The sequence below is a fragment of the Zalophus californianus genome, chromosome 3, assembly GCF_009762305.2.
Source record: "Zalophus californianus isolate mZalCal1 chromosome 3, mZalCal1.pri.v2, whole genome shotgun sequence".
NCBI lineage: Eukaryota > Metazoa > Chordata > Mammalia > Carnivora > Otariidae > Zalophus > Zalophus californianus.
Genome location: NC_045597.1, coordinates 192,973,674 through 192,999,809, shown reverse-complemented (window position 1 = coordinate 192,999,809; position 26,136 = coordinate 192,973,674). Strand labels below are relative to the sequence as shown.

Genomic DNA, 26,136 nt, shown 5'->3' with positions numbered 1-26,136 from the left:
ACAAATACAATGTCTGAAAGTTTTCTAGTGTACGTAGTCGACCACCAGCTTCTCAAAATCTGAACTGTGCAGCACCAGCAGCGGGGTCCTCACTGCTGTCCATAGGGCGTCCTGCAGCCAGCACCCCTTTATCCTCCCCCCGCCTGAGAACCAGCCCTCCCGGGAGGCTACAAAAAAAATAAAAGGTCTGGACAGCCGCGTGAGGGGCGGAAACCCTGAAACCCTGCGGGGATGAGGCACCCCGGGGCACCACGTGGCCAGCTCTGGCACAGATGGATGGTGGCACTGTGCTGGGATGGGTGTACGGCGGGGGACTGGGGGGTCTCTGCTTGCACATCGCCCGCTTGCGGTCGACTTCACAGGACCACATCCGCTGGGTGCTCTGGTCCAGGCACGGGGACGCCCAGCACCAGGAGGTCGTCCTCCAGCCTCGGGGACCATCCCCAGGCCCCCGCCCCGGGCCAGCCTTTAAGATGAACCCTTCACTCCGAGTTGCTGTTGACATTCTGTTTTCATCTTCTGCCAAGCATGTATAGGATGATACCTTATCAAATGAACTTTGTAAAGCTTAAATAGCTCCTTTGAAAAGGAAAATTGTTTCAGGGTTTTTTTTTTTTTTTTTTTTATTGATTTTAATGTAAAATAGCACTTTGAAGTTTACAATTTATGGTTCCCCGGGCATCGATCGATGGGGGAAGAAGGGGCAGGATCCGCTTTCGCCTTTCTTCTATGCTTCTCCCCTTGTCGGGGGGGGGGGGTGCCCCCGGGGACAATGTGTGCCTTGGAGGCAGCACCTTGTTACTCAGACCCGTTGCCTGCCACGTTGCATTTCAGGAGATCAAGCCTGAGATGAAGAAGAGATAAGAAAGGTGCCCCTAATGAAATCCAGAAGGAGCCGCACTTTCTCCCCGGGCTCAGATTGAGAAACGGCGACCCTAATTCAAACCAGTGCGCCGCCAGACGGGCTTTGAAGTCTGCTGAGCAGAGGCGAGGGTTCTGGGCGGACGGGCACCACGATGTGCTCTCAGCCCTCGCCTGCCTGCCGTCTGGAGGCGAGCGGGTCGCCTGTGCAGTCAGGAAATGAAACTGGGATTACGTGTGCTTCTAGATCGTAACTTCCATTTAAATGTGATTTTATAAAGTTTATCAAAGATGTCAGAGAAACTGGATATTTTGAAGTGGTAACTTTAATCTTTTAATGAATTGAGATTTGCCTTTAAATTGAGCAACTGGGCAGACTCATTTCATGTCCCCCCCAACCTTTCAAGCGTGACATAAAGATTGAAGCTCCAGATTGAAGCTCTTTGAACTTCCGTTACTTCCATAAGGTGTTTTTTTTTGGGGGGGGGGTGTTTTTTTTTTTAAACAAAAATTTGTATTTGTTTATTGTCGTGGTGAAATGCACAGAACACTTTCTGTCTTAGCCATGTGGCGTGTGCGGTTCAGCGGCGCCCACCATGCTCACACTGCCCAGTCCAGCCGCAGAGGCTCTGCCTCCGTCCAGGATTCACTGTCATGAAGACATTGGGTACAAAGCCCTGGACCTTGTTTACTGAAGGCAGTTCTGTCCCTCGAAGGGCATCCACATCTTTTCCTACATGGACATGTTACCCGGCACGTTCTGTGGTGATTTAGAAGCAGAGTGTGTACACTCATGTTTAGCAGCCTTCCTGGAGGGCAGCACGGAGCCGGGACAGCGGGCCCCCCCAGCGGCCCTAGTGCATGCGGGCAAGTGCAGTGACGTGGTGCTGGGGCACCTGCCCGCAGAGGGGCAGGAGCTTCCTGGCTGAGTCCTGGAGGAACGAATCTGGGATGGGTTGTCAGGCACCCCCGCGGGAAGAGACCTGCAGTGCGAGCCCACGGGCGTGTGAGGCCACCTCTGGGGACTGTGGCCCTGTCCTTCAAGGAGCACGTCGGGGGCTCTGCCCAGGTGACCAACATGGCAGGTCTGGATGTTCCACAGCTGTCTAGTGGGAGCCTTGAGGGGGACTCGGGTGGGGAGGGGCCATCTCCTAAATACTTGCTGCTTGGAGTTGAGTTCCCCAAGGGAAGCCAGGGCCCTGCCAAGAGCGGGGCAGGAGCTCAGGAGAGAACATGGGGACACTGAGGCAGAGACCCAGGTTGGCTTCGTAGCAAGAAGGGAGCCACTGGGAGAGGCCTGGGCTGCGGTGCCCGGGCCAGCAGAGACCTCATCATGCCAGGCGTGGGTCTGTGGGGCGTCCTCAGCAGGCAGTGCCACCTCTGTTGTGTATTCCTGGTGGTGGGGAGGAACGGGAGCGCTAGCCGATGGATGGCTGCTGGCCGAGAGTGCCAGGCCCTAGACAGGCCGAGAGGCCTGAAGGCGGTGATGGGACAGAGCTCGGAGCACGTGGGGGCAGGGCAGCCATGCTGAGCCCAGTGGGGACCATGGTGGCTGAGGGGAAGGGGCACCATGTTGGCGGGATGCTGGACGGGAGGGGTGGAGAAGCCAGCAGAGCCAGGCGCCCCACCTTTTGCAAGTGACAGCCAGCCAGGAGCAGCAGGGAGGGGCAGGGGTCAGAGCAAGGCACGCTTACCTCACCTCTGAGGAGGCAGCAGGGAGAGAGGAGGGGCGTCCCCACCTCGCCAGGGCAGGGTCTGGGCGAGCAGAGCACAGAAAGCTGGGAAGTGCGGGTCCAGGGGTCATGGGGGTGCAGAGCGGGGGCAGAGAGGAGAGGGGACGGCCGAGGGCCTGGCCTCAGTGTCTGGCTTTGCCCTGGCGGCCTGTATGCTCTCGCCGGCCACAGTGCCCTGGGGTGGACGGAGCAGAATGGGGTGCCGGGCATCGCTGTCGGGGGCGCGGCCAGGGCTGAGTGCATGGTTCCCATTTTTATCTGTCTTCTGACTCCAACTCTCAGCGGCTTTGGAATGCTTGGTGGGCCCAGTGACCCGGTGAAGATGCTCTCTCAACCTGTGGAGCCCCCAGAGCCCAGCAGTCACAGCTGCACAGGTGCCCCGAGTCCCGGCCCACTGCAGGTGCAGCACAGGTGCGGCCGACCCAGGTCGCAGAGCAAGCGCCCCAGTCCCCTCCTGGCCCTCGAAGCCAGGGTGTGCCCAGCGTGCGACAGAAGGGGTTTCCAATGATCAAAATGCTGTGGTGGTTTAAATCGTGTCATCAGCTACCGAGGGCACCAGGCTCCTGTGAAACAGGGTTTGTCCGTTCAGAAACAGTGGCTTCTGTCCATCGGGCAGCTCCACCTCCTGAGAACTCTGTCGCTGCAGACGCCTGGCCAAACGCACACGAGAAGGATGAAGCCGCAGGCTCTGCCGTGTGAGTCCTCAGGCACCTGGTGCAAAGAGGTGTTTGTGGGCCGGCGGTGTGGACCGTGTTCCTGGGGCCCTCGGAGGCCCTGGGCTGCCCCCCACGTTCCCACGTGCTCTCTGGCATGGGTAGGCACAGTCCCCGGGGACAGCGCCACGGGCCCGAGGCCTCTGATGTCCATGAGTTTGGTGCGTTTTGTGTGGGGCTGTGGTTGGGAGACAAATCAAAGAAGTCATTTCCTTCCAGAAGTTGAAACCAACTGTTGAACAGGTTACTGCATTCAGATTCCCCTGTGGGTTTTGGAGACGTGTTTGTACACCTGTGTAATCTGATGTTCTGTGGTGTTAGCTGGACGTGACCCATAAACGCTCCTGGCACTGTCCCCGCCACGGAACAGCCCCAGACTGATAGCAAGCATGCTTCACATTTGCAAAGTGTGCTCAGGCCACCCCATCTGTTGTGACAGCTCGCACCTCTCCTGGACACACAGCCCTCCTCCGTGGAAGGCTGCGACGTGGGCAGTGAGCTGCAGGGGTGAGGGGAGGGCTGTGTCCCTGAGCAGCTCACTGGCAGCCAGCCCTGATGAGGCCTCGGGAAGGGAGTGGGCAACGTCCTGGGGCTGTTCCCAGGCCCAGGTTCCGTCCCTCCGACTGCTGCGTCCCTGAGCCCCAGCCCTCACAGCCAGGGCACACAGAGGGGGCTCAGGGGACATGATGGTGGTGGTTCCTGAGAGCCGTGTGCTCTCTGCTTTCCTAGGGTAAGGGATGTGCCAGGCATGGACACTGGCCCATCTCTTCTCTGGGAGACATGCCCTTCCCCCTGGCTCTGAGGGGACAGTGGATGGTCTGCAGCCTTGGGAAGCCCCCAGCCCACCCCCTCTGCCCTCAGGCTGCCCTGCAGGAGGTCAAAGATGACCCCCAGAAACACTCACCTTACAGCGATGGTTTGAGAGAAGGTCTGCTGTAAATATTGACATCTGTATCCAAGGCTACATTGTTTGTTAAAATTTCATTCTAGAAGTAAAATGCAAGGCTAGATTCCCGTTTTCATTGTGACATCTATGAAGCATGGGGGTCCTGGGTAGGATGATGATATGGGGTTTCTAGGAGGCTGACGGGATCCTCAGGAGAGCCGCGTTCAGCCCCCTTCTTGGAGGTGAAGAAGCAGACTCTGTTGAGGGGAGGTGACATTTCTCAGGGCTCCCGAGAACCAGTCTGGAGACCACTCGGCGCACGGCTGGCTCTCAACAGCACTGCAGACTTTCTTAGCTTCAGCTGGTGTTTGCGACTACAACCTGCAGGGCTCCAAACCAGGGGAATAGAATGAGTGTGTGCACGTGCGTCCACGGCTCATGCTTGCGCGTGTCTGATGGGCCCGTGCCCCGCTTACGCACACATGCAGACACGGGGTTTCACATTTTGTTTTGATTGGCTTTGCGTGATGCCACACAGCAAGTGTGGACGCCAGGGACTCACTTGGTATTAACTTCCTCTAATGAAGGTTTTAATGGGGCTATTTTTTTAATTTTGTGAGGGGGATTAGAAATGGAATAGCTCAGCAGTACTTCAGAGCAGAGAACTAGGCCCACCACATGCATTTGCTGCAAAATGGCTGCTAAAGTGCTTTGTGAATGAGCCAGTGTCTACACAAGGTGTCTGTGTTTTTCACTGAACAAAGGTCTTGGCTGTAAGATCCATACCAAACACATGGCTAAAACCGTTCTTCGGCCTGAAGACTGTTTATGTGACAGGAACTTCATTAAAATAATCAGAAAACCGTCTCTCTGGAAGGGCACAGGCAGTGAAAAGCATTGGCCGGTGTAGACCGGCCCTGCCTGGAAACTGGGTCCTCCCGCGGGGAGGCAGACGGCGTCTCTGGCCATGAGGTGAACACGGGGCTCTTGTCCTGGCTTCCGAGGCACTCCCCCATCCCTCTGCCCACAGCGGCCGTCCCGCCATGGCCGGACCATTAACCCACGCTCCGGCGCGGGCCCTGAGCAAACGGTCTGCTTAGGAGACTGGTGCGCACTTCGTGTTCACAGAGTCGGAGAACTTTTGTGCAGTGTCCCAGTGGACATGAGGAAGCGTGTTACAGTGTGAGGCAGGTGTCGTGTGCTGAAGAGTCATCCTGACAGCAGTGAAGTGGGCCTAGGCCACATTCCACCACGTGTTTTTTAAGTTTTAGTGGAACGTACCACGCGCACATGTTCACATACAGATGTGGCCACTTTCTCACGACAAGGGCATTGTGAGTCATGGCAACAGGCCCTGTGTCCCGAAGATGACGTGCACTCTCTGGCCGTTGGCAGGAATGTCTGCTGGTCCCTGGTCAGGAGTCACAGGTGGTGTTCCTGCGGCCCCTGACAGATGGTCCCCTGGGCGCAGACCTGGGTCCCCTGAAGCCACTTGACCAGCCTGGGGCAGACGCAGTCCAGAGGAGGCTGCGTGAACTGGGCACAGCCTCGGAAGAGAGAGGAAAGCCATGTGAGGTTCAGGAGCCAACGCTGGCCTGTGGCCGCCCAGTTTGAGGGTCCAGAGGTGAGGTTCTCGACTGGCAGAGCACCCGCGTGTGCGGTTGGGCCCGTCGGTACGGCAGATCTTCTCAGTGCCTGACCTGATCAGAGGGACCCCCGGAGGCTGCTCCCACGTCGCAGACATCCTTCTCGGAAGGGCTTGCTGGCAGGGTCCTCAAGCATCAGGCCGTGCCTGTCCCACGCCTCCTGCAGAGATGGGCGGCCGGATCTTAACCTTGTGTGTAGTTTCCATCACTTCACCCCCCGGAACCAGAGGGACTTCTCGAGAGGATCACAGTCGGAATCATTCTGAGCAGAGAAACTGTTCATTTTGCTTCTGTTGGCTGATGCTGGTGCTTTATGGAGTGGACTTCGCAGACATTAGTATAAAATTTTATTTGCTACTACAAGGCACGAGAGACTGTGGAGGCTCTCGTCCCAGCCCTGCTGTGCTGTGGCCCTGGTGTTCCCTGCTGACCTGGGTGGGAGGGGACCGTGGGCCAGGCTGGGGGCATGCCGCCATCTCCCCATGTGGGCCTGTGGACACCTGCTTGACTGACTTGAGTCAGAGGTGAGCAGCAGGACCTGCACGCCGTTGGAAGCTGCAGGAACAGGAAGCAGCCCTTTGATGCCACAGAAACTTGGGGAAACCCGGACTTCCCGTGGCCACGAGCAAGTGAGGAGTCCCGCGGAGATGCATGGCACGTGGGTGATGGCGAGCCGCCTCCCAGCCCGCTGCAGGCACACGGCCCAGAGAGAGGAGGGAGACTCTGGAAGTCTGTGGTGATGCATTCAAAATGGAATAAAGCAAGTTTAACTGACAAAGTTGTTTAGCTTCTCGTCGTAATGCGGTCGCAGAGCACAGAGCACATATTTATAGGATATAATTAGACTGCATGCTCGTGAGTGGTTGTTTCCTGTTAAGAAGTGTTTTTTCTACTTTTCAAGTGGACGGGTTTCCTTGTTTCCCTGGTATCCCTAAACCACTGAACTTCCCAGTGGTGTTTACATTTGTAACCTGTCTGTTCTCTTAAATTTGATCACCAGTTGTCGCTTTACAGATCCCAGGTGTCAGATTGGCCCAGCGATCACCCTTACACGCATGTGTGCGGGTCCAGTCACGTGTGGCTGGTGCTGTGGCCTCGGGTGGGTGGAAGGAGCACACCAGGGCCCCCTCCAGACCAGGGCTGCTCAGGGGCTCCCCCACCCCCTCAGACACACAGCTCTGGGTTCCTGGTACTGGGGGCAGTCAGTGGCTGTGCCGGTCTTGAATCAGGGCCACATAAAGCAAAGCATAGGGGTGAGCAGAGCCACCCCCCACAGGAGCAAGACAGGACAGCCAGGGGACAGGGATGAGGGGAAGGGGGGACCTTTAGCAGCCTGGTCAGCTGGTGCCGTGGGGGTTATAGGTTGCCTCGAATGTACCACCGAGCCTACTCAAGAACCCCTGTGCTGTGGCTTCACTGGGCATTTATATTGGGGCTTACCAGTTTGGACATTTAAGATATCAGTGAAATGAGCCGTGATCATACTGGGTTGATCTCCCAGCTCCCTCATGGAGCCCTTATCCTGCTGACCTTGAGGGGAGACAGGGCAGACTCTGTCAGTGGCCATCCACCCTCCTCCATGGCTGTGTCCCCAGCTGACCCTGTGTCCCCCTCTCCTGTCCTTTACAGAACCGTGGTCATGCCCATCGCGAACGAGTTTGCCCCAGATGTGGTGCTCGTGTCGTCAGGCTTCGACGCTGTGGAGGGCCACCCCACACCCCTCGGCGGCTACAACCTCTCCGCTAAATGTAAGTCGGATTTGCAGATGGTCCAGGAGCACAGTCTGGGTTCTGCTGTGTTTATGACCAGGTGTGCTCTGTATTTCAAGCCTCCCCTTTAGTAACAATGGGAGGGAACTCCCCTCGTCAGGTCTTAACTAAAAATATGACCGCACCAGCTGCCCCAGAGAACACAGGGTGCACGGCGAGCCGGTGTGGACCAGGGTGCGCAAGGTAGCTCTCCTGGGGGCCGTGCTCCGGCACAGACTTCAGAGACTTCCTGACCCAGCCGGAGGCCCAGTGGCCCATGCAGTGACCGGGCAGAGGGCCAAGAGCGAGCAGGGTGCCCAGCACCCCTCCGCGCGGCCAGATCGTTGCCGAGTTCCGAGCCTTACGGGCTCACCCCAAAATAACGCGGCTTCAGCCCCAGAGCTCCGCAGTAAAACAGGTGCCGCAGTGTAGCCAGGCCGGTGAACTTGGGACTTCCCAGTGCATCGAAGAGTGACGTTAGCAGTGCACTGTAGTGTGTTAGACATGCACTAGACGGTCTGCAAAACCATGTACAGACCTTCATTGAAAGCAACTTTGTTGCTAAAATGTGCTGACCGTCATGTGAGCTGTAGGCGAGTTGTGATCACCGTAACATAATAATAATAATGAACAAGTTTGAAATATTGTGAGAATTACCAAAATGTGACAGAAAGACGCAGAGTGAGCACGTGCTGTGGAAGAATGGTGTCTCCAGACGTGCTCGATTGAGGGCGGCCACGGGCCTTCCCTCTGCGGAAGGTGCATTCCCGTGAAGTGCAGGACCAGGTGCACTCGGGGCCCGCGTCACTGTTTCCATCAGAGAGAGACGAAGCCAAGGCTTCAGGAGGTTTCAGTCTCGCCAGGCCCACAGCGCCAGGAGCACTGCCCAGCCCTGGGCCCAGTGTGCTGGTGGCAGCTGGTGACCAGGGTGGCGCGGTTTTGTTCGGCTCTAATCAACGTCAGACGCTTCTGGTGAGGATGGTAATCACCATTACCCGCCAGGCGCTCTCTGTGGATGGGAGGGGATGTGGATGCAGGGGGCACCCTGTGGTTGTCGGTGAAAGCCAGACCCACCAGACTTGGGGTGTGGGAGTCCAGGAGGGGCCCTCCCAGTGGTGGCGTGTGCCCGCGAATGGACACGCACACACTTGTGCTCAGCACACTGCTGACCAGAACCCCCGGGCCTCTGGTCCCCAGGCTGCGAGGGCACGCCATGGGGACGAGCTCATGCTCCCCCTTCCGCGGTCCCAGCATGCAAGCTGAGGGGCTCCTCCTGGGGTTCCTTCCTTCCCCCAAACGAGATGATTTGCGGCATTATAAAATCAAAGCACCAAAACCGTAATTCCTACTCTCAAACAGATCAAAAAGAATCCCAAACTGAAATTCTTCAATGAATTTATTACAATCAGACCTGGCTTCTATTATGTGCTTCAGAGCGCCAGCCCCCTGGGTCTCTGTAATGTGATGTAATGCGTTTCTGGGCGCTTTGATCCGCGGCCAGGCGTCGGCTCCACGGCTTGCCCTTGTCCTCCGCTTGCATCTCCCGTTTCCTCTTGCAGGTTTCGGGTACCTGACGAAGCAGCTGATGGGCTTGGCTGGCGGCCGGATCGTTCTGGCCCTGGAGGGGGGCCACGACCTCACGGCCATCTGCGACGCCTCGGAAGCATGTGTTTCTGCTTTGCTGGGCAACGAGGTAGGAGGACCAAGGGGCCCGGGGCTGCTCCGTGCGCGGGCTCAGGGCCCAGGCCTGTTGCAGCTGTGCTCCGGCTCTGGGTTAATGCTCACCCCGTATAGGACTGTTACCCGTTTGACCAGGCTCTCTGGTTAGGGCTGAAGGAGGTGAGCAAGAGGACCACCGAGAACCCTCTTCTCTGTAAAGGTGGCTCAGGATCCTGTATTTGAAAGGTGCTCACCTTTGCTGTGGGTCATGTTGAGAATATTCTAATCTCTCTTCCTTCTCTGTGGACAGTCAGTTCTCGGGGGGTTCTCAGGTAAGTTCTGGGGGCGGTGTCCCTGTGCCGGTCTTGCAGGCTGGGGCGTGGAGCCCTGGCTCCCTGCTCTGAACCCGTAGCGATGCCCAGGCTGGGGCCCCTGTGCTGTGTCCCCACTGAGGCCGCAGGAGCGCGTCAGGGAGACGCTGGCTTGCACAGCAGAGCTCAGAGGGTCCGGACGGGAGAGAGAGTGAGCGGTCAAGGGGGAGAGTCCCTGGGAGCATCACATCCCGGAATGACACTGGGCCGGGGCCCCTCCCTCCTGGCTGGTGCTCCCGGTGGGGAGAGCTGCCCAGCTGGGTGTGGACTGGATGTCAGGACAGGAGGTGCCGCCCTCGACAGGATGCTCTGCAGCTGGCCGAGCCTCTGAAGTTTGTGACACGGAACTTACCTGTAGCTTCCACCAGGATTTTTGGAAATGTGCTCTTCCTGAAATTCTAAGCCCATCCGCAGGCCTTTGGATATGGGGTCCCACACCTACCTCCTGACCCCCTTGAAGGCCGGGTCCCGGCCCCTTACAGCACAGCTTCCCCTTGTTGCTTGCTGTGGCGTGGGCGCCTGGGTCCCAGAAGCAAGTCAGCTGCTGCCCCAGGGAGCACAGGCAGGGCCCGGCCTGAGGAGGGAGGTGCCGGGGGCCCACGTGCGGGACGCCTGGAGGCAGCCCTTGAGCTCTGCTCCCACGCCGTCCCCTGAGACTCACAGCCCCTTCCTCAGGAGACGAAACTGACGAGTGCAGGTCTGCCGCCGGCGAGGACACAGTCCCGCGGGGCAGGCTCCCCGGGTGTCCAGCGGGGGGTGCTGTTGTCCCTGTGCTGGTCACCACCAAGATTCAAGGGAGCCTGCGTGGCAAGGCCCTGAAATGAGGCCGGGGGACACACAACTTGGGAGGACAGACCACCCCAGCTGTGCAGCGCTGACCCCACATGGCGCGGGCAGTGCTGGGGTCCCCGGGCCACTTGTGAGGACCCCTGATGTCCCGTCCAGGAAAAGGCTGGAGAGCAGAGGGGCCTGGAGGGTGGATGCCGGGGAGGCCAAGGTGGACATTACCCAGCAGCTGTCAGGCTACAAGCCAGGCTCCAGTCAAAGAGGCCCTGGTGGGGAGGGCGCCGCTCCCATTGCACTGACCCCTACTGGGAGACACCAAGGCCAGACGGCCCCGAAGCCCCAGAAAGGGTGATGTGAGGAGTACCAGCCACGTCCCCCGAGCAGGGCTGCCCCTGTTGAGGCCCGTCTCACGCGCCATAGACGCGTCCTGGGGCTCCGTCCCTGCAGTGTCTCAGCCTGGAAGCTTGAGCGCCTATTAGGGTTCCTCCAGGAGGCACAGCTCCGAGAGCTGGTTCAGGCTCACCCCGAGGCTGCCCTCCTAGGCCCCCAGCGGGGACATGCAGCAGACGGTGGGCCCACAAGGCACTTGAGGAGGGCTCTGACGGGAGATACAAAGCGGGGTTCAGGCAGGCCCTCGAAGGCACACATCAAATTGGACTGCATCCAGTAAGACAGGGTGGAATGATGACATGTAGACAGGTCTCCAGTGGTAGGACGTAGGGCTCTATCCTCAAGCCATTTGCGGTCAGCATTGCTCCCTTGAACTCGGGTGAGCCACAGAAGGCCCACTGTGGACACAGCAGGATGAGGTGCGTGGCCTGTGCCCCTCCAGGCTGAGGGTGGACAGAGCTGACAACACAGCATTTGGAGGCAGAAGTGAGGTCGGGACCCAGGTCCTGGCATCAGCCATACAAGCGCAGGATCACGGGTGAGCATGGCCTGATTTGGGGTCAGATCCTCGGGAAGCTCTGTGTGTGTCCTGTGCATGAGCTGGCCTGACAAGGGGAGGAAGGCCAGGTGTCCCCGGGGAGTGTGGCACCCGGGAGGAAAGCCGTGGTGTCTCACTCTTCGGCCCACACACCCAGAGGAGGGCGGTGACTGAGTGGGCACAGTCTTCGGGCAGCCGTGGTGGAGGAAACCCCTCCCAGGCCTCCTGGGGCAGTAGCCCTCGATGGCTGAGCTCAGGGGCTAGAGGAGGAGAGTCGAGACCCTCTGCACCAAGGGTGAGGAGGACCAGCAGTCAGAGGCACCAGGGCCCGGCTCCCCGTGAGGAACTGCTTTGCACCCACGTGCCCCGTGGGGCCCAGAGCTCGTGCTCCCTGGCTATCGTTGGGGCAGGCCGTGGCCAGCGGTGGGGGTGTGGGCGGTGGGCTTCAGGCGGCTCTGTTGTCCCCTGACAGCCTTCTGTCCTGCATGGTGTCCATTTTAAATTAAGTCACCAGTAGACCGCAGAGCCCTGTGACGTGTCTCCTTCCTGGTCAGGTGGGTAGCAATGCACTTGGCTCTTCTAGAATAGAACACCGGTCTGTTTTGAAGTGTCCACATTTCACCCACTCTTTCTTTACATAAAGCAATCTTCTCCCCCCTTTTTTGTTAGAGTTTAAAGGCAATTGAGTAATATATCCAAACTGTCCTGAAGCTTTTTGATTCTTACAGCTAGTTATTTTAAAATAACAATAAAGAACTTGGCTTTCAGCTCATTCCTGTTCTTGCTTCCTGGGTGTTTGCTTCTCCAACAAGAGAATGTTCTTTTCCTTAAGCACATCAAAGAGCAGGAAGCACTAGTTTTATCAAGGTCTCTTAAAAATCTTTCTGATGCAAGAAAGTTGGGCCAAGCCCCACTCCTCTGCCCCACAGCCGTTGAGGGCTGGAGCGTGGTGTGTCGGACAGACACTTCAGCATGCGCTCCCAGTGGCTAGCAGAGCACGGCGGTGTGCTGCCTGCAGCAGGGGGCGGGGCAGGGGAGGGCCACGCCTGGGCCCCAGCCATGAGCGGCCGCGTACGTGCTCAGGGACAGCAGGGAGCTGGCGGAGGACGCCCCTGGCATGAGCTGGGAGCAGAAGCTTCAAAGAGCGACCAGGCGGTGGCCCAGGGCCCCCGGAGGCTGACTGTTATGGAGGCGGGTGAGAGCACAGAGCCCCCTGGGGCGTGGTCCACGGTGCTGATGCCCCTTGGAAGGAGGACGAGGACCAAAATCTGTCCCTGGGGAGCAGCCCTGCTGAGGCCAAGAGGCTGTGGGGGAAGCACTGGCCGGACCGACTGTGCTTGGGGAACAGAGGGGCGGGAGCCAGCTAGCGGGCGCAGTGCCAAGGGGAGGCTGGGCAGGGCCTCGTGGGCACGGGCAGGCCTGCGTGCAGTGGTGTGGGGTCACACAGCTACACATCGTCCTCCTGTGATGTCTTCTGCATCCTCTGGATGGAAGGGGGGGGCAGGCGCACCTGCTGCGTGACCGACGTGGGCTGGGGACCTGGCTGTGTGACAGCCCGGGGGCTCTGGCCGCCTGGTGCCGGCCAGAGAAAGGCCCCCAGTGGGGACGGGACGGGTGCCCCCGAGGACGGGGGCCTGGTGCTACCATCACTAAAGTTCTGCCAAGGTATTTTAATAACCATTTTGTCAGGATGCTGTCATCTGTTGATCCTTCTCACCAAAAGTGTGAGCACTTTGAAACTATGTAGCAGAAAACGATTTCCATACCTAAAAAGACAGCGGGAGCCCTGAGCAGCTGTTACCGGACCAAGCATGATCTGTGTGGGGCAGAGTTTTCTCGTCCTCAACGTTGGACGGTCTCTGAGTGTTTTCCTGCCCACTTTTGCTAAGGCTAGCTTTTTAAAGACTGAACATGATGAGCCTCATTTCCAGTTTGGTTCTGAAGTCTGCAGACTCAGGTGGGGGTGAACGCGGCATGAAGGTGGCCTTGGGGTCTCCTGTCTGTCACGCTCAGCACAGGATTCTGCCCACAGCCGGCCGGCCCATTGCTCCCCCGAGAAGAGCCCGCTCCCAGAGGAGGCCCACAGCCCGGGTGCAGTGCTTTGGCATCAAGTGACCTACTTCTCCAGCTGAGCTCCCCTTCCAGATCACAAAGACCCCAAGAGGTCTGGCCGTGAGGGGCGTGGCCACGGGCACAGCAGGGCCGCCCTCCCTGTGCTGCTGCTGGACGGCCTCTCTTGCCCCTTGGACCCCTCTGTCGTGCGGGTTCCCACTCTCATTTGTCTCTTCCCCTCGCCTACACCCCCACTCGACCCTGCTTGTGGGGGAGTCACTGCTGCCTGCCAAGGATGGACCAGATCACCCCTCTGCTCTGCACCAGCCGGACCCGCCCTCCCCCCCGGCACTCCGCCCTCTCCCCCTGCCTGGCCGCAGCCTGTTCTGCTCCCCAGGGAGCCGGGGCTTCGCTTGTCCCGCTTCTTCCTGCTCTTTGCTCAAAGGTCACCCATTCGGTGAGGGCCCCTCCGCCCCACGCACGGACACAGCAGCCTGCCCACCCGCACTCCGTGTCCCAGGACCTCGTTCTGTCCTTCTCCATGGCATTTAGCACCTTCGGACGTTCTGTTGGGTTTACTCATCCAGTATGGTTTTAGCTGACTGGCGGTCCCTCCCCGGGTGGGAGACGCTGTGAGGCTGGGGGTCGGGTGTCTGCTCTGTTCAAGTTCGTAGAACCGGGATTTACACTTAGTGGGCTGCCCAGAAGATACATATTAAATAAAAGAATAGAATCCCAACTGGTAAGGGGGTCATATTTCGAGTCATGAAGTTTCCCCCCCTTTCCTGGTCCGTTTTTCTTAAGTCGAGCCTAGAAGCAGTCCGTGTCATGTCTCTGGCCCTGGAACAGAGCCCAGCGCCGGTTGCTGCGTGACTGTGAGGTGAGCTGACCAGGCATCAGCCTCCGGGTCGCTGTCTGGTGCTGACCCCTTCCACTGTCCCCCGGTCGTCACTGGACCCCACAGAAACCAACCATCACCGCTGCTCACTCTGCTTGCCTTTTACCCCTTTCCTCCTGAGACTCCCAGGGCCATCTCCTCAGGCCTCTGAGCACCCTGCCCCCAGGAGGGCACTGTGCCCTGGGTTTGTCATTGTCTTTCCCCGGATTCCACGTAATTGCATGACAGGCAGAGCGGACAAGGTTGCCGGTACGGGGTAAGGACCCTTCTTCTTGTTTGCCCCTCGTGCAAGCACACGGTGAGGCCTCCACCCTCCAGCGGCCTTTGCCAGGTGCTAGGGACAGAATGAGCCAGCCCCCATTGCCAGCGCAGCAGCGGCGCCGATGCGTGGGCCAGCCAATCCCCTGAGGTGGCTCAAGATGGGGGAGCTGACAGTGGCAGAGGGTGTTGGGTGGAGAGTGACATAAGACCCCGGAGGGCCAGCCACCCCTGGAGTGTGGGTCCCGCTGGGAGACGGGCCGTGGGGAGCCCCCACCCTGGGACAGGGGAGCAGCTGAGCCAGGCAGGCCCCCTTCGCTCTGATGCACCCCTCTGCTTCAGAGTGATAATTTATGGAACGAGTTATGTTCCTAAAACCCTTTTTGTTCTTAAAACTGAACTTCTGACAAATACTAGAGTCGGGGCGGGACAGGCAGGAAGGATGCAGCAGCAGGCTCTGATGACCCCGACCCAGTGGGTGGGGCTTCGTGCCAGCGGAGCCTGGGCTCTGCTCTTCCCGGCCCTCGACAGAGGTCCTGGCTGGGCAGGCCGCTCTCGGGGTTGCCACTGTCCCCACAAGGGGTCCCAGCCGTGGGGGACAGCAGAGCTGTCTCTGTCTGTCCTGCCTGGGACCAGCGGGTTGTCGCAGGTTGGCGGCTGGGGTGAGCTCCCTGCAGCGGGCCTCGGCAACACTTGGCATCCTGACACTTGAGCTCTGCCAGTGGGAGGGGTGAACAGCACCCAGGGCAGGGCGGATCATTTCCTTGTCGCTGCTGGTGCTGAGCATCTTTCCAGGTGCCTGTTGGCAGCTTAGACTTTCTCTTCTAGTGAAGTTCATGGCTTTGGCCCACGTTTCTCCTAAACCGTATTTTTCCTGTTTATTCTTAGAGGGGGAAATTGGATGGATGGGTAGATGGATGAAAGGCAAGATGGGCAGATGGGTGGGTGGACGGACTGATGGACAGTTAGGCGTCTCCTCTTTCTCTGACCTCTGGAGGAGTGAGCGCAGGATCAGAGTAATCTCTTCCTTGACTGCCAGAGTTCTGGGCCGTGGAGATTCGCCCACTGCGGCCAGTTTTCCTCGTCGCACCCATGCCGTGGCCCCTCTCCCTGCCGGTGCGCATTTGTGTCTCGGTGGCTCCCTTACCCAGTCGTGTCGGAACTTGTCCAGTTAAGCTGTTTCAGAGAATCAACTTTCAGCGATAGCAGCCTTCCTTTTCCAGAATTTGTTTCTGTCCCTTTTCTGTCTATTTACCTCTTTCCCCAGGACTGTTCTCTTGCTCCTTCCTGTACTGTGCACCTACTTGTTCTGACATCTGCATTGAAGGCTCAGTATTGGCTGCGCCTCACACGCTGATACGTGTCATTTTCACTGCTTTTCATTTCTAAGCATTTCCTGCTTTCCGGTCACCCGTGATCACTGTGTTGTTTAATTTCCAACCTCAAGACCGCATGGTTCTCATTTGTGCCCGGCTTCTAACAGATGGCGCTGTGCTAAGAACAGGTGCGGTGGCATCGTGGGGGGAATGTGGTCTGCCTGCGTGGACATCCACGCACGTCTGAGGGCGCGCGCCTCCTCCGCCACATTCACACACCTCTGTCCGTCGCCCAGGCTTGCCCGTGGTGCCCTTCACATTTGGTTTTCTCTGCCGACCCCTGTCTGCTCCTTCTGAGGAGGACGTGCCACCCTCCCCTCGTGTGGCGCGTCTGGTCACCTCCGTTGGCTCTGGCGATGTTCATTTCCTGCGTGTTAAGCACATTTACCAAATGTGCACAGACTTTAAAGCATCACATCCTTTTGATGAATTGACATCTTTGTCACCGTGTAGAACCGTCCTTTATGTCCAGCCACGGTTTTCCGTTTACGTGTGTCGTGCGGGGAACCCGCAGTGTCCTGCTGCCTCCTCTCCAGTCGCTTCCTCCATAAACAGCGCGAGGCTGGATTCCATGATGGGTTTTCTCGATAGTGCACAGGCTGCCTGTTAAGTGGACACGGGTCCTTACGGGGGGTTTGGTTGCACCTTGTTTTCTGTGGCTTTGCTTTTTCCAGACTCATTTCTGCGTCTCTCCGTGCTGCGTTCTTCCTCCTCTTCTGCCCTGTCCCCACGTGACTGAGGGTCCCCCACATTGCACCCATCCCCTCCACTGGGTGGAAGATAACAGCTGGTTGCTGGTTGCCAGTGGTGAGCCTTACGGATGTCAACACATCCCCGTGACACGGTCAGTGGCCTCTTCCCTCCCCATGCCACCCGGACCCACGTGGGGCCGCAGACCAAACACAGCACGCCCCTTTGGACATGGCTTTCCCGAAAAGTCGCTTGCCCGAGACGGACCTGTGCCGGCCGCTGCCCTGTGTCTGCTGGCTCCGTTGGGCAGCCCCCGCCCCGGCCCCTCCCGGGGTGTACGTGCAGTCCCTGACTAGCCTCTCCCCTCGTCCTTCCTCCTGCTGCCCTTCCCCCCTTCCCTCCTTCCTTTGTGGTCACTGACTTGACACCATCACTGTTATTTTATGTAGTCCCTGCGTCCGTGGCCTTTCCTGCATTCACGTTCATCATCTCTCCCTGCTTCTCTGACCACCACCCGGGACCACCGCGCCTCCAGCACACCCCGTACATTTCCTGGCAGAGGGACACCGGTGTCAATGTCCCCTGGTTGTTTGCCTTTATCCAGGTTGTGATTTTACCCTCGTTCTTTTTTTTTTTTCTTTTCTTTTAAGCAGGCTCCACACCCAGCACGGAGCCCAACGTGGGGCTTAAACTCACAACCCTGAGATCATGACCTGAGTTGAGATCGAGGGCCAGACGCCTAACAGACTGAGCCCCCCAGGCGCCCCTGCCCTCGTTCTCGACTGACGGGGCCACAGTTGTGGCCAGCAGTCGTAGTCTCTCTGGACGCTCTGAAGCGACCGCACGGCGTCTTGCTCTCCACCACGTAGGAGCTGGTGGCTGGCGGGCTGTGTCCCCCTGCAGATTCCATCTTCTCCAGCTCTCTGCTCGTCTCCGGTGCTCTGCGGCTTCACTCTGGTGCGCCTGGGTGTGGGCGTCTCGTGTGACGCTTCCTGCTCGGGTCTCGTCCCCCTCCCTCTGGGACACAGACCCTCCCCCTCTGCCCGCTCCCTGTGTCCTCGGTGCGTTCAGAGTCATTTCTTCGGCTGTTGCTTCCAGGTTACCGGTGTTCTCCTTAGCTGATAGGAGTTTCCAGTTCCTGCTGTTGCATTTTCATTTTTAGAAGTTCTATTTGGCTCTCTTTCAAATCTTCCAGTTCAGTTCAGTAATCCTACATTAGTCTCTTATTTTTAATACACACTAAACATACTTTATAGTTTAAAACTGATCATTTCAATAATCACAGTCTTTGAGGATCCAAATTTGTGTTTTTTACTAGACCTTTAATTCTGGGTAGCTTTGGACCTAGAGGAAAGTTGCAGAGCTGGCCCCCAAGCTCCCGTAGGCCCTCGGACAGTTTCCTCTTGGTGCCATCTGACCTCGGTGGAGCCTTTGTCCCAGCCTGGGAGCCAGCCCTGACCCGGCACTGCTGGTCCAGACCATGCCCAGATTTTGCTCGCCTTCCCACGACTGCCCTCACCATGTCAGGGTCCCCGTCCTGGACCCCACTGTGCATCCAGCTGTTCCGTGTCCTTACTCTCCTCTGGGCTGTGGCAGCCTCTGAGCCTTCCCTTGGTTGTCATTTTTGAAATACTGATAATTTTCAGCAAAGAACGCCAGTCAGGTACTTTGTAGAATCTACCTCAGTGTATGTCTTGTTTTTCGAGATACTCCACTCCACCTCTTGGAGAGGGCATGTGTACACAAATTATGTGGAAGAATTCTTGAGGAACATGTATCTCCTCCTTGTTACTTATTCAGTCACTGATTTTCATCAGCGCCAACTCCTGGACACTCCACGCTCTGAGTTATGGTCCAGAACCGTGCTGTGGTCTCTTTTCCGCCTGGCCTCATGTGCATCCCTTTAGCCTGCCCGTCATCTTCCTGAGCGCTCCCTCCGTCTCTGGTACTGCAGGACACGCCAGGCTCTTCTAAAATCTGCCCTGCCCCAGCCTCGGAAAAGACCAGGAGCCTGGCTCCTTTTACTGGAGGCTGGTGTTGGAGACCTTGCTGGTTTCTCTGGAGCCCAGACCACGCTGGCTGACTTCTGTGTTTTATGATGGTTTTGGCTGGGGACTCAAGCATTCTGGAACTGAACTGAAAGCACGAGGCAGCAGCCTCACAAGGGGGCCCACGGCTGCTCTGCCAGGCACCCAGCCCCTCCGCTTATGGCGTGTGAACCAGGCAGATTCTCAGGGAGACTGCGGCCGACGCTTCCCTTCTCTGCAGAGCCCGGGCTAAGAACAAACCTCTCCCCACCAGGTGTCTGCGGGTGTGTCGTCTGCATGAGCCTGGCTCATCCCTGGGAGGGTTGTGGTCATTCCCACACAGGCCTGCATGGCCCCCAGCCTGTCCCAGGATATGTGACCACCCCGGGCAGTTCCAGCTTCCTTCTGGAACCCAGTAGATCTCCCCCGGTGTTGTAGGCTTGTCTAATTATTTATAAAGTTTTTTAAAATTATTTTTGTGTTTTCATGATGTATTTCCCCAAGCGTGCTTAGTTGTCATATTGCAGACTTCCCGGCGTGCCCTGTGGGTCTCTGACTGGCTTATGCTTCCTTATGAGCCTTTGTGGTCTGCACCGAAGAGGACCCTGGGAGCACAGGGTCCCCCTCGGAGAGACTCCGCGACTCCGCTCGCTGTCTTCTTTCTTTTACCTTTTCCCCATTTTGTGAAGAAGATCATCAGTAGATGTTCAGGCATTCTTATCTGTAAGGACTACAGACGTGAAAGTGGTATTTCCAGAGGTTCTCATTATTTCCCTCATGCTGTGTGGTGGTGTAGATGGTGTCTCAGTGGGTCCCAAGCAGACGTCCTTCTGCACCAGCCCGCTCCTGGGTGCGGTGTCCACTCACACAGGAGCTCACGAATACACCTGACGGTCCCCTGAGAAAATATCTCAAAGAAAATAAATCTACTTTTGTTTTAAAAAAAAAATCATACGGTAAATAGCAAAGCCATGTTTGGCTTTTTCTTCTTCTCTGTCCACAAATACACTCAAGAAACCGACTTTGTCCCCTCGTAGTGCACATGGGGATTGACATCGTGTACATTGACTGTGTATTTTTATATTATTTTCTAGCTTGATCCTCTCCCAGAGAAGGTCTTACAGCAGAGACCCAACGCTAATGCGGTCCGGTCCATGGAGAAAGTCATTGAAATCCACAGTGAGTTGCCTGGGCCGCCCGGGGGCATGGGGTGACCCAAGTCACTGAGACTGTCCCGTAGGTGGGTCTGCGCCTGGTCCCCAGTGCAGACGCTGGGTTCGCACCAGCCTCCCCGCTGAGAAGCCCTGTGTGTGAGCAGACACCGAGTGACTAGCTCCGGCCTGGCCCCTCTGCTCGTTCCCCTCATGCTGAGGGGCCCCCTCCTCTCTGAGGGTCCCGGTGGAGGCCCCCCAGACCTCCACCCCATCCCAGGCGCCCCTGCCTCGGGGAGGACCGACTCCACTGGCCGCCTCTCCCAGGGGCCCAGTCTTTGTGAGTTGTGAGCCAGGTGCTCCCTGGCTTCTGGCTCCTGGAAGACGTGCCTTTAACGGCTCTAGTGGAGTCGGGTTCGAGCGGCGGGAGGCCCAGTAACCACGCTTCTCCGCCCAGGCCAGTACTGGCGCTCCCTGCCACGCCTCTGCTCCACGGTGGGGCACTCACTGGTAGAGGCCCAGAAGTGTGAGAACGAGGAAGCCGAGACCGTCACCGCCATGGCCTCGCTGTCCGTGGGCGTGAAGCCCGCCGAGAAGAGGTGAGCATCTCTGCCCCGCCGGCGGGCCCTGCTGCCCACGGGGCCGCCCTCTGCCGACAGCCCGGGCCTCAGCTGTCGTGGGCGGGACGTGGCTTCTCCACGCGGCCCTGCCTCGTGCGCGGCCAGCTGGGCAGGGGATGGAGGGACGGAGGGCAGGGGTTCCGCCACGGCCACCTCTTTCCTGCGTGAGGGGCCCGTGGGGACCGTTGAGGAGCCTTCGCTCCAAGCGGGCCCCGTCCCGGCCGCCGTCCGGGGGCAGGGGCGGGTGGTAGGGGGCGCGGCAGGCGGGCGGCCGGCGGGTGGCACTGCCCTCACCCCGCGGGCTCTGTGTCTCTGTTGTGCCTGGCGTCGCCGCAGACCCGACGAGGAGCCCATGGAGGAGGAGCCGCCGCTGTAGCCTCCCGCGCAGCTGCGGGCCTCTTGTTTGTTTGTCCCGTCTCGAAGCTCCGCCGACAAAGCTCCTGTTTGTGTGCGGCCTGCCCGCGTCCTCTGACCGCGGCTGGAGCGGCAGGGGGAGGCCTCCGCCCGCCCGGCCCGGCTCCCCGGCGGGCGGCCCTGCGCGGACCGGGACCCACTGGGAGCCGGGCTGTCGGCTCCCTCGACAGAGGCCGCGGAGGAAGGAAGCCTGTGGCGGCTCGCGGCAGAGCTGCCCGCTCCGTGGCCACGAGGGAAGGAAGACGCAAATCAAAGATCTAATAATACAAAACAGACTCGATGAAAACTGGTGCTTACAGTTGATTATTACCCACAATTCCACAGTCTCCGTGTAAACCACTCAACGCATCCTGTAGCTTCTTTTGTTCAAGAGAACATTCTCTCGGGCTCTGGCCCGTCCCGGAGCCCAGCGGTGCGCCGTGGGGCATGCGGCGGGGCGTGCGGTGGAGTGGGGGGCCGGGGCGGCGCACGTGCGGGGGAAAGCTGGACGCACACCGAAACGCGAGCCTGCGGGAACTGGCTTTGGTTTCTCCAAGCCATCGGAAGATGCGAGTTTGTGCCTTTTTTTTATTGCTCTGATGGATTTTTGTGGCTGGGTTTTCTGACGTCTGAGGAACAATGCCTTAAGAAAAAAATAAACAGCAGGAATTGGTGGGACAGTTTCCTGTGGCTGCGTGCTGGCCCGGGGTGGGGGGCTCCGGGGGCCACCGGCCTGCAAGCCCGGGTTCACTTCAGTGCTGTTTAAGAGAAACGGAGGTAGTTCCAGCAAAGTGGCAAATACTGTTGGGGGTTTTGAAGTCCAACAAATTTTAAATGAATCCAAAGTGTTCTTTTCTCGTACATCCTTTAACAATTGAGCATCTCCATTTGGTTGTGAAGCATGTCCTAGGCACACTTCCAGTGTTATGATCGGAATGCTTTTTATTAAAAGCAAGTAGCATGAAGTATTGCTTAAATTTTAGGTATAAATAAATATATATATGTATAATATATATTCCAATGTATTCCAAGCTAAGAAACTTGATTCTTATGAAATCTTGATAAAATATTTATAATGCATTTATAGAAAGAGTATATATATATAATAAATGCAGATCGTAAAGGTCCCTGGCGAATGAACGACTTGTGAATTAGACATCAAGGTGCTTACGGAAAGGGATCTCGTTTGAAACTCACGTATTTTTGAACTCCAGATTGGATAGCTTTCAGATCGCCAACACGTTCGCCACTGGGCAGCTACCCGGCAGGTGTGTGCTTTCGTTCCGCTCTTTTCGGACAGGACCCCTCCCGCTCCAAGCCTCCGTGCACATATGTACCTAATGAGTTTTTATAGCAAAGAATATAAATTTGCTGTTGATTTTTGTATGAATTTTTCACGAAGAGATCCTGAATAAGCATTGTTTTGTGAATTTTACATTTTTTCTCACCATTTAGCAGTTTCCTGAATGGTAACAATGTCTAAACTTTCTTTCTTTCTAACTTCTTGCTTGTACATTTTTTTTAACTTTTAAAGGTTGTGTTTTTTTTATCATTTTCATCCTTGTTTATTTCTGTACAGTAAGCAGTGTTGTGTGGCAGCCGTTTTCGGGAAGTGAGCTTGTGCGAGTTGGGGGACACGTGGTCTCCACGGCGATGCCAGTAGGGCGTCTGTCCCGGCTCCATCCCCACGGCTGCGTCCAGACCGGGGGCTCCTCTTCCCCCCACATCGGCAGTATTACAAGGGGTGCTGTGTCCTCCCCTCCGCCGTGCTGTGGGCAAGGTCGCTCGCCAGACACCACGGGCCGTCAGCACTCACGAAACTCCTGTTTCAACTTCTCTGACCACGTTGTCAGGACAGCATTTTTAAAATTCAGTTTTCCAAAGACCTTTTAAAGCATGTCAGCAATGCATGGGGCCCGAGTGAGGCCCACACCTGTTGGGGGTGTTCCCCGCTGCAGCCTCATGGCCAGGGTCCTGACCGGAAGCAGCAGGCCCTGAGTTTTGGAGCCTGTGGCTGCGGGGAGTCGAGGGGCCCCTGCTGCCTGGCGAGCCTGCAGGGACAGCACGGATTCCTGACCAGGGCAGCCAGTCCTCGCTCTTTCTCTCGTTGACAGTAACTGACCGTCACTTTTCACTGGTAACTTATTTTCCAGCACTTGAAGCCACCAATTTCATTCCAAAGCATGTACCGGGTTCAGGCACAGTGCTCCCATAGGAGGGAACCCCGAGCCACGTCCCTGAGTTTGGTCCCGTTCACAGGGTAGCTTCTGAAGGAGACACTGATGCAGCCGGACTTCCAGCCAGACGAATCCAAATTCTTGGATTGGCTTGGTTGTCGAGATGCTGGTGGTCCGGCCCAGGACGGCAGTCCCAGAGCAGGACAGAAAGGTCTCGGGGCCCATGTGGCTTTCTCCTCCCACTGACCCCACTTTGCTCGGAAGCCCACCTCGGCGGGAGGCGCCGGTGTGTGGGAGCCACGTCGGCCGTCGGGGCCATCAGGGCGTGAGCGCGGCGGCAGGGCCCGGCCCCTGCATGGCCTGTGGGACCCCCTGCCGCCTGCCGGCCGTGGCTCTTAGAGAGGAAGAGGTCATCTCACGCTTTTTACAGTTGACTGGGTGAGGGAGTTGTCCGCGGAGGGCTCACTCCCGGTCTCCTTCGGGGAGACACCCTCCGCCGAGAGGCCTGGCAGGGGAGCATGCTGCGTTGGTCAGCTCACTCCAGCGCCATAGATGTGCTTAAAGCATTACCGTGTAGCCTTTTCTTTTCTTTAAAGACACACTCAGCCCTTCCCCGCCACCCGCCGCCAGCACGGGCAGCGGAGGGCCTGCCCCAGGGTCTGCGGGACCCCACGTCAGGGAGGGCGCCTCACCTCCCCTCTCTGGCCCCGGCACCTTTAGCCTTTTTCTTCCTTTGCAAAGGCCTCGGGGGCACTGGCCAGCCAGGGGTCAGCGAGCGAGCACTTTATGTCCCTTCGCGGGAAACCCCACGGCGCCGCCGGGACACGGGGCGCCCGCCCTTTCGGCTCCAGCCGCGCCACGACGTGCCCGAGCCCCACCAGCAGGCGGCCGCCAGCCCCTCGGCCCCGAAGGGCCACTTTGTCAGAGTGTTTCAGTTTTTCTCCACTTCTTTTAAAAGTCTGTTTCCAGAGGAAGGACCGCCGGGCGTTGCTCGGACATGAACGCGGCGCCGGCGGCAGCGTTTCTGGGTTTTACTTTCGATCAGAACATTCCTTCTTTACTGGTCACAGCCATGTGCTCATTCCATTCTTTTTGTAGACTTTTGGGCCCACGTGTTTTACGGGCATTGATACATATATAAATATATATATAAACATATATGAATATATTTTTTTAAGTTCCTACAGCTGGAGGTTGCATGGACTCTATGACCGGCATGTCTTTATATTGTACACAGATTTTGCACGCCAAACTCGGCAGCTTTGGGGAAGAAGAAAAAAAATGCCTTTTTTGGTTCCCCTCTCACGACATTTGCAGATACAAAAGATGGGAATTTTTCTGTAAAACCACATGAAACCTTGAAGGCGAGTCGGGGGTGGGGGGGAACGTTTGCGTCTTCTTGAACTTATTCTTAAGAAATTGTACTTTTTATTGTAAGAAAACTAAAAAGGACTACTTAACACATTTGTCATATTAAGAAAAGTTTATCTAGCACTTGTGACATACCAATAATAGAGTTTATTGTATTTATGTGGAAACAGTGTTGTAGGGAAACGACACAGAAGTCAAGGCGAACTGCCCGTCTCTCTTCAGTTGACTTGGAGGCATTCGTTTCGTTTGTCCCCTCTGCTCTTGCACAGGGCCCGGCGGGCCAGCGGCCGGCGACCCCGACAGAGGAGCAGTCCGGCCCATGGCCCGAAAGCGCCCCTTTCCGCACAGCTGTATTGACTTTCTCGTTGCTTCTAGATGTCGCGTGGCTAAGAGTTCACTTGCAGCCGCGCAGCCGTGAGCCGGGGGGGAGCGCCGCGGCTCACAGTCCAACTTGGCGTCCAGAGGAGGTCGCGTCTCCCTTGTCACCAAGCCGCGCTCCTTCCCCACACGGCTCGCGGCCAAGTCTGGCGGGATTGAACGTCTCCAAGTGGAAGAAGAAGAAAGCGGACAGTTTCTGTTTGTTTGGGTTCTCGGTGTGTGTGCCCCATAGTGGAGGCGCTATTTTCCAGTTTATGAGACGTATATATAATATATATAAGGGGGGCTGACCCTGTTCACCCAAGAGCTTCTTACAGATGGGTCGCGATGCCGCGGCCCCCGTGGCACCTGAGCGCGCTCCACGTGGGGTCCGCCGCAGTGGTGGCCACCTGTTTTCTTCTGTAATGTAATCCGTTCTCTCTGATCGTCTGGACCTTCCAACGGTTCTTTCTTTTGCTCAGTGGAGTTGGAGATTTTGTTCTTGGTTTTCTCATTCTTGTTTTGTTCTGTGTGGGCGGGTTTTCCCCGACGACGGTGTCCTCCTCTGACGGCCGACTCCATTCCACTTGCCCCGGAGTCCAGCGTTTTGTACCTCATCAGACAGCTTGTCGCTCTTGTGGTGTAAATAAAACAGCATCTCTGGTTCCTGCCGTGTGCTCGCGTCCTCGCTGCCTCTCACCAGGGCCCCCACCCCGGGCCCACCTGTCGTGGGCCAGGACTCACTTGAACCCACACATGTGGCCCCCCGGGCCCAGGCCCACAGTGCACCTGGCACCCTCTGCCCACACCAGCAGGTCCCATGGGCAGCTCCTCATTAAATGTCCTTGTGCCATCTTCTTCCCCAAAACATTTGCAGCCCCCCACCAAGGCGGCGAGTCTGCAAACCCCCCTCAGCTGCCCGGCCCCCAGCAGCACACTGCCACCCCCAAGTGACTGCCCCACGCCCCCAGCGAAGGCCGCACCCCTCCTGGGCCCCCACGTTCAGTGACTGATCAGTTGGCATGGGGGGGCGGGGACCATTCTCTCCCCTCCCCGTGGGTCCCGGCCTGCTTCACAGCCGGGCTTCTCCCTCTGCCCGGCCGTCTCCTTCATAAACATGGTGCACAGCAGCGTGGGGTCTCCAGCGGTCACCAGCCTGCTTGCTGTGGGCAGGAGCCCGGGTGTGGCTCAGCGGGACGCCTCTGGCTCAGGGTCCCTCCCCAGGCGCCAGTCACACTGTCGGCAGGGCTCGCGTGGGGGACCCCCTTCCAGCACACTCCCCCGGTGGTGGGCAGACCCGCTTCACTCGCCACATGGGCCACCCCTCAGGACCACCTCGCCACCGGCCCCCAGAGCAGGGGAGGCAGGGAGAGCACACCCTGAAGACAGCCACAGCCTTTTATCACCAGCTCTCGGCGGTGAGATGCCATCACTC

General features: G+C 57.7%; 1 protein-coding gene across 8 annotated transcripts in view; it reads left to right on the top strand.

Moving 5' to 3' along the window:
* The window catches only part of HDAC4 (histone deacetylase 4), a 293,729-nt gene extending 268,367 nt beyond the window's left edge, over positions 1–25,362 (top strand). For 6 of the 8 annotated variants that reach the window (XM_027588588.2, XM_027588587.2, XM_035726567.1 and 3 more), the window contains 5 exons: positions 7,469–7,587; positions 9,147–9,280; positions 19,727–19,811; positions 20,241–20,382; positions 24,720–25,362. In XM_027588588.2, coding sequence (XP_027444389.1) covers positions 7,469–7,587; positions 9,147–9,280; positions 19,727–19,811; positions 20,241–20,382; positions 24,720–24,762 — 523 coding nt within the window. In that variant the 3' untranslated portion in view covers positions 24,763–25,362. Of the gene's footprint in view, positions 1–7,468; positions 7,588–9,146; positions 9,281–19,726; positions 19,812–20,240; positions 20,383–20,739 lie in introns of all 8 variants that reach the window. The other 2 variants (XM_027588586.2, XM_027588585.2) reach the window with 1 other exon arrangement.
* Positions 25,363–26,136: the final 774 nt, after the last annotated feature.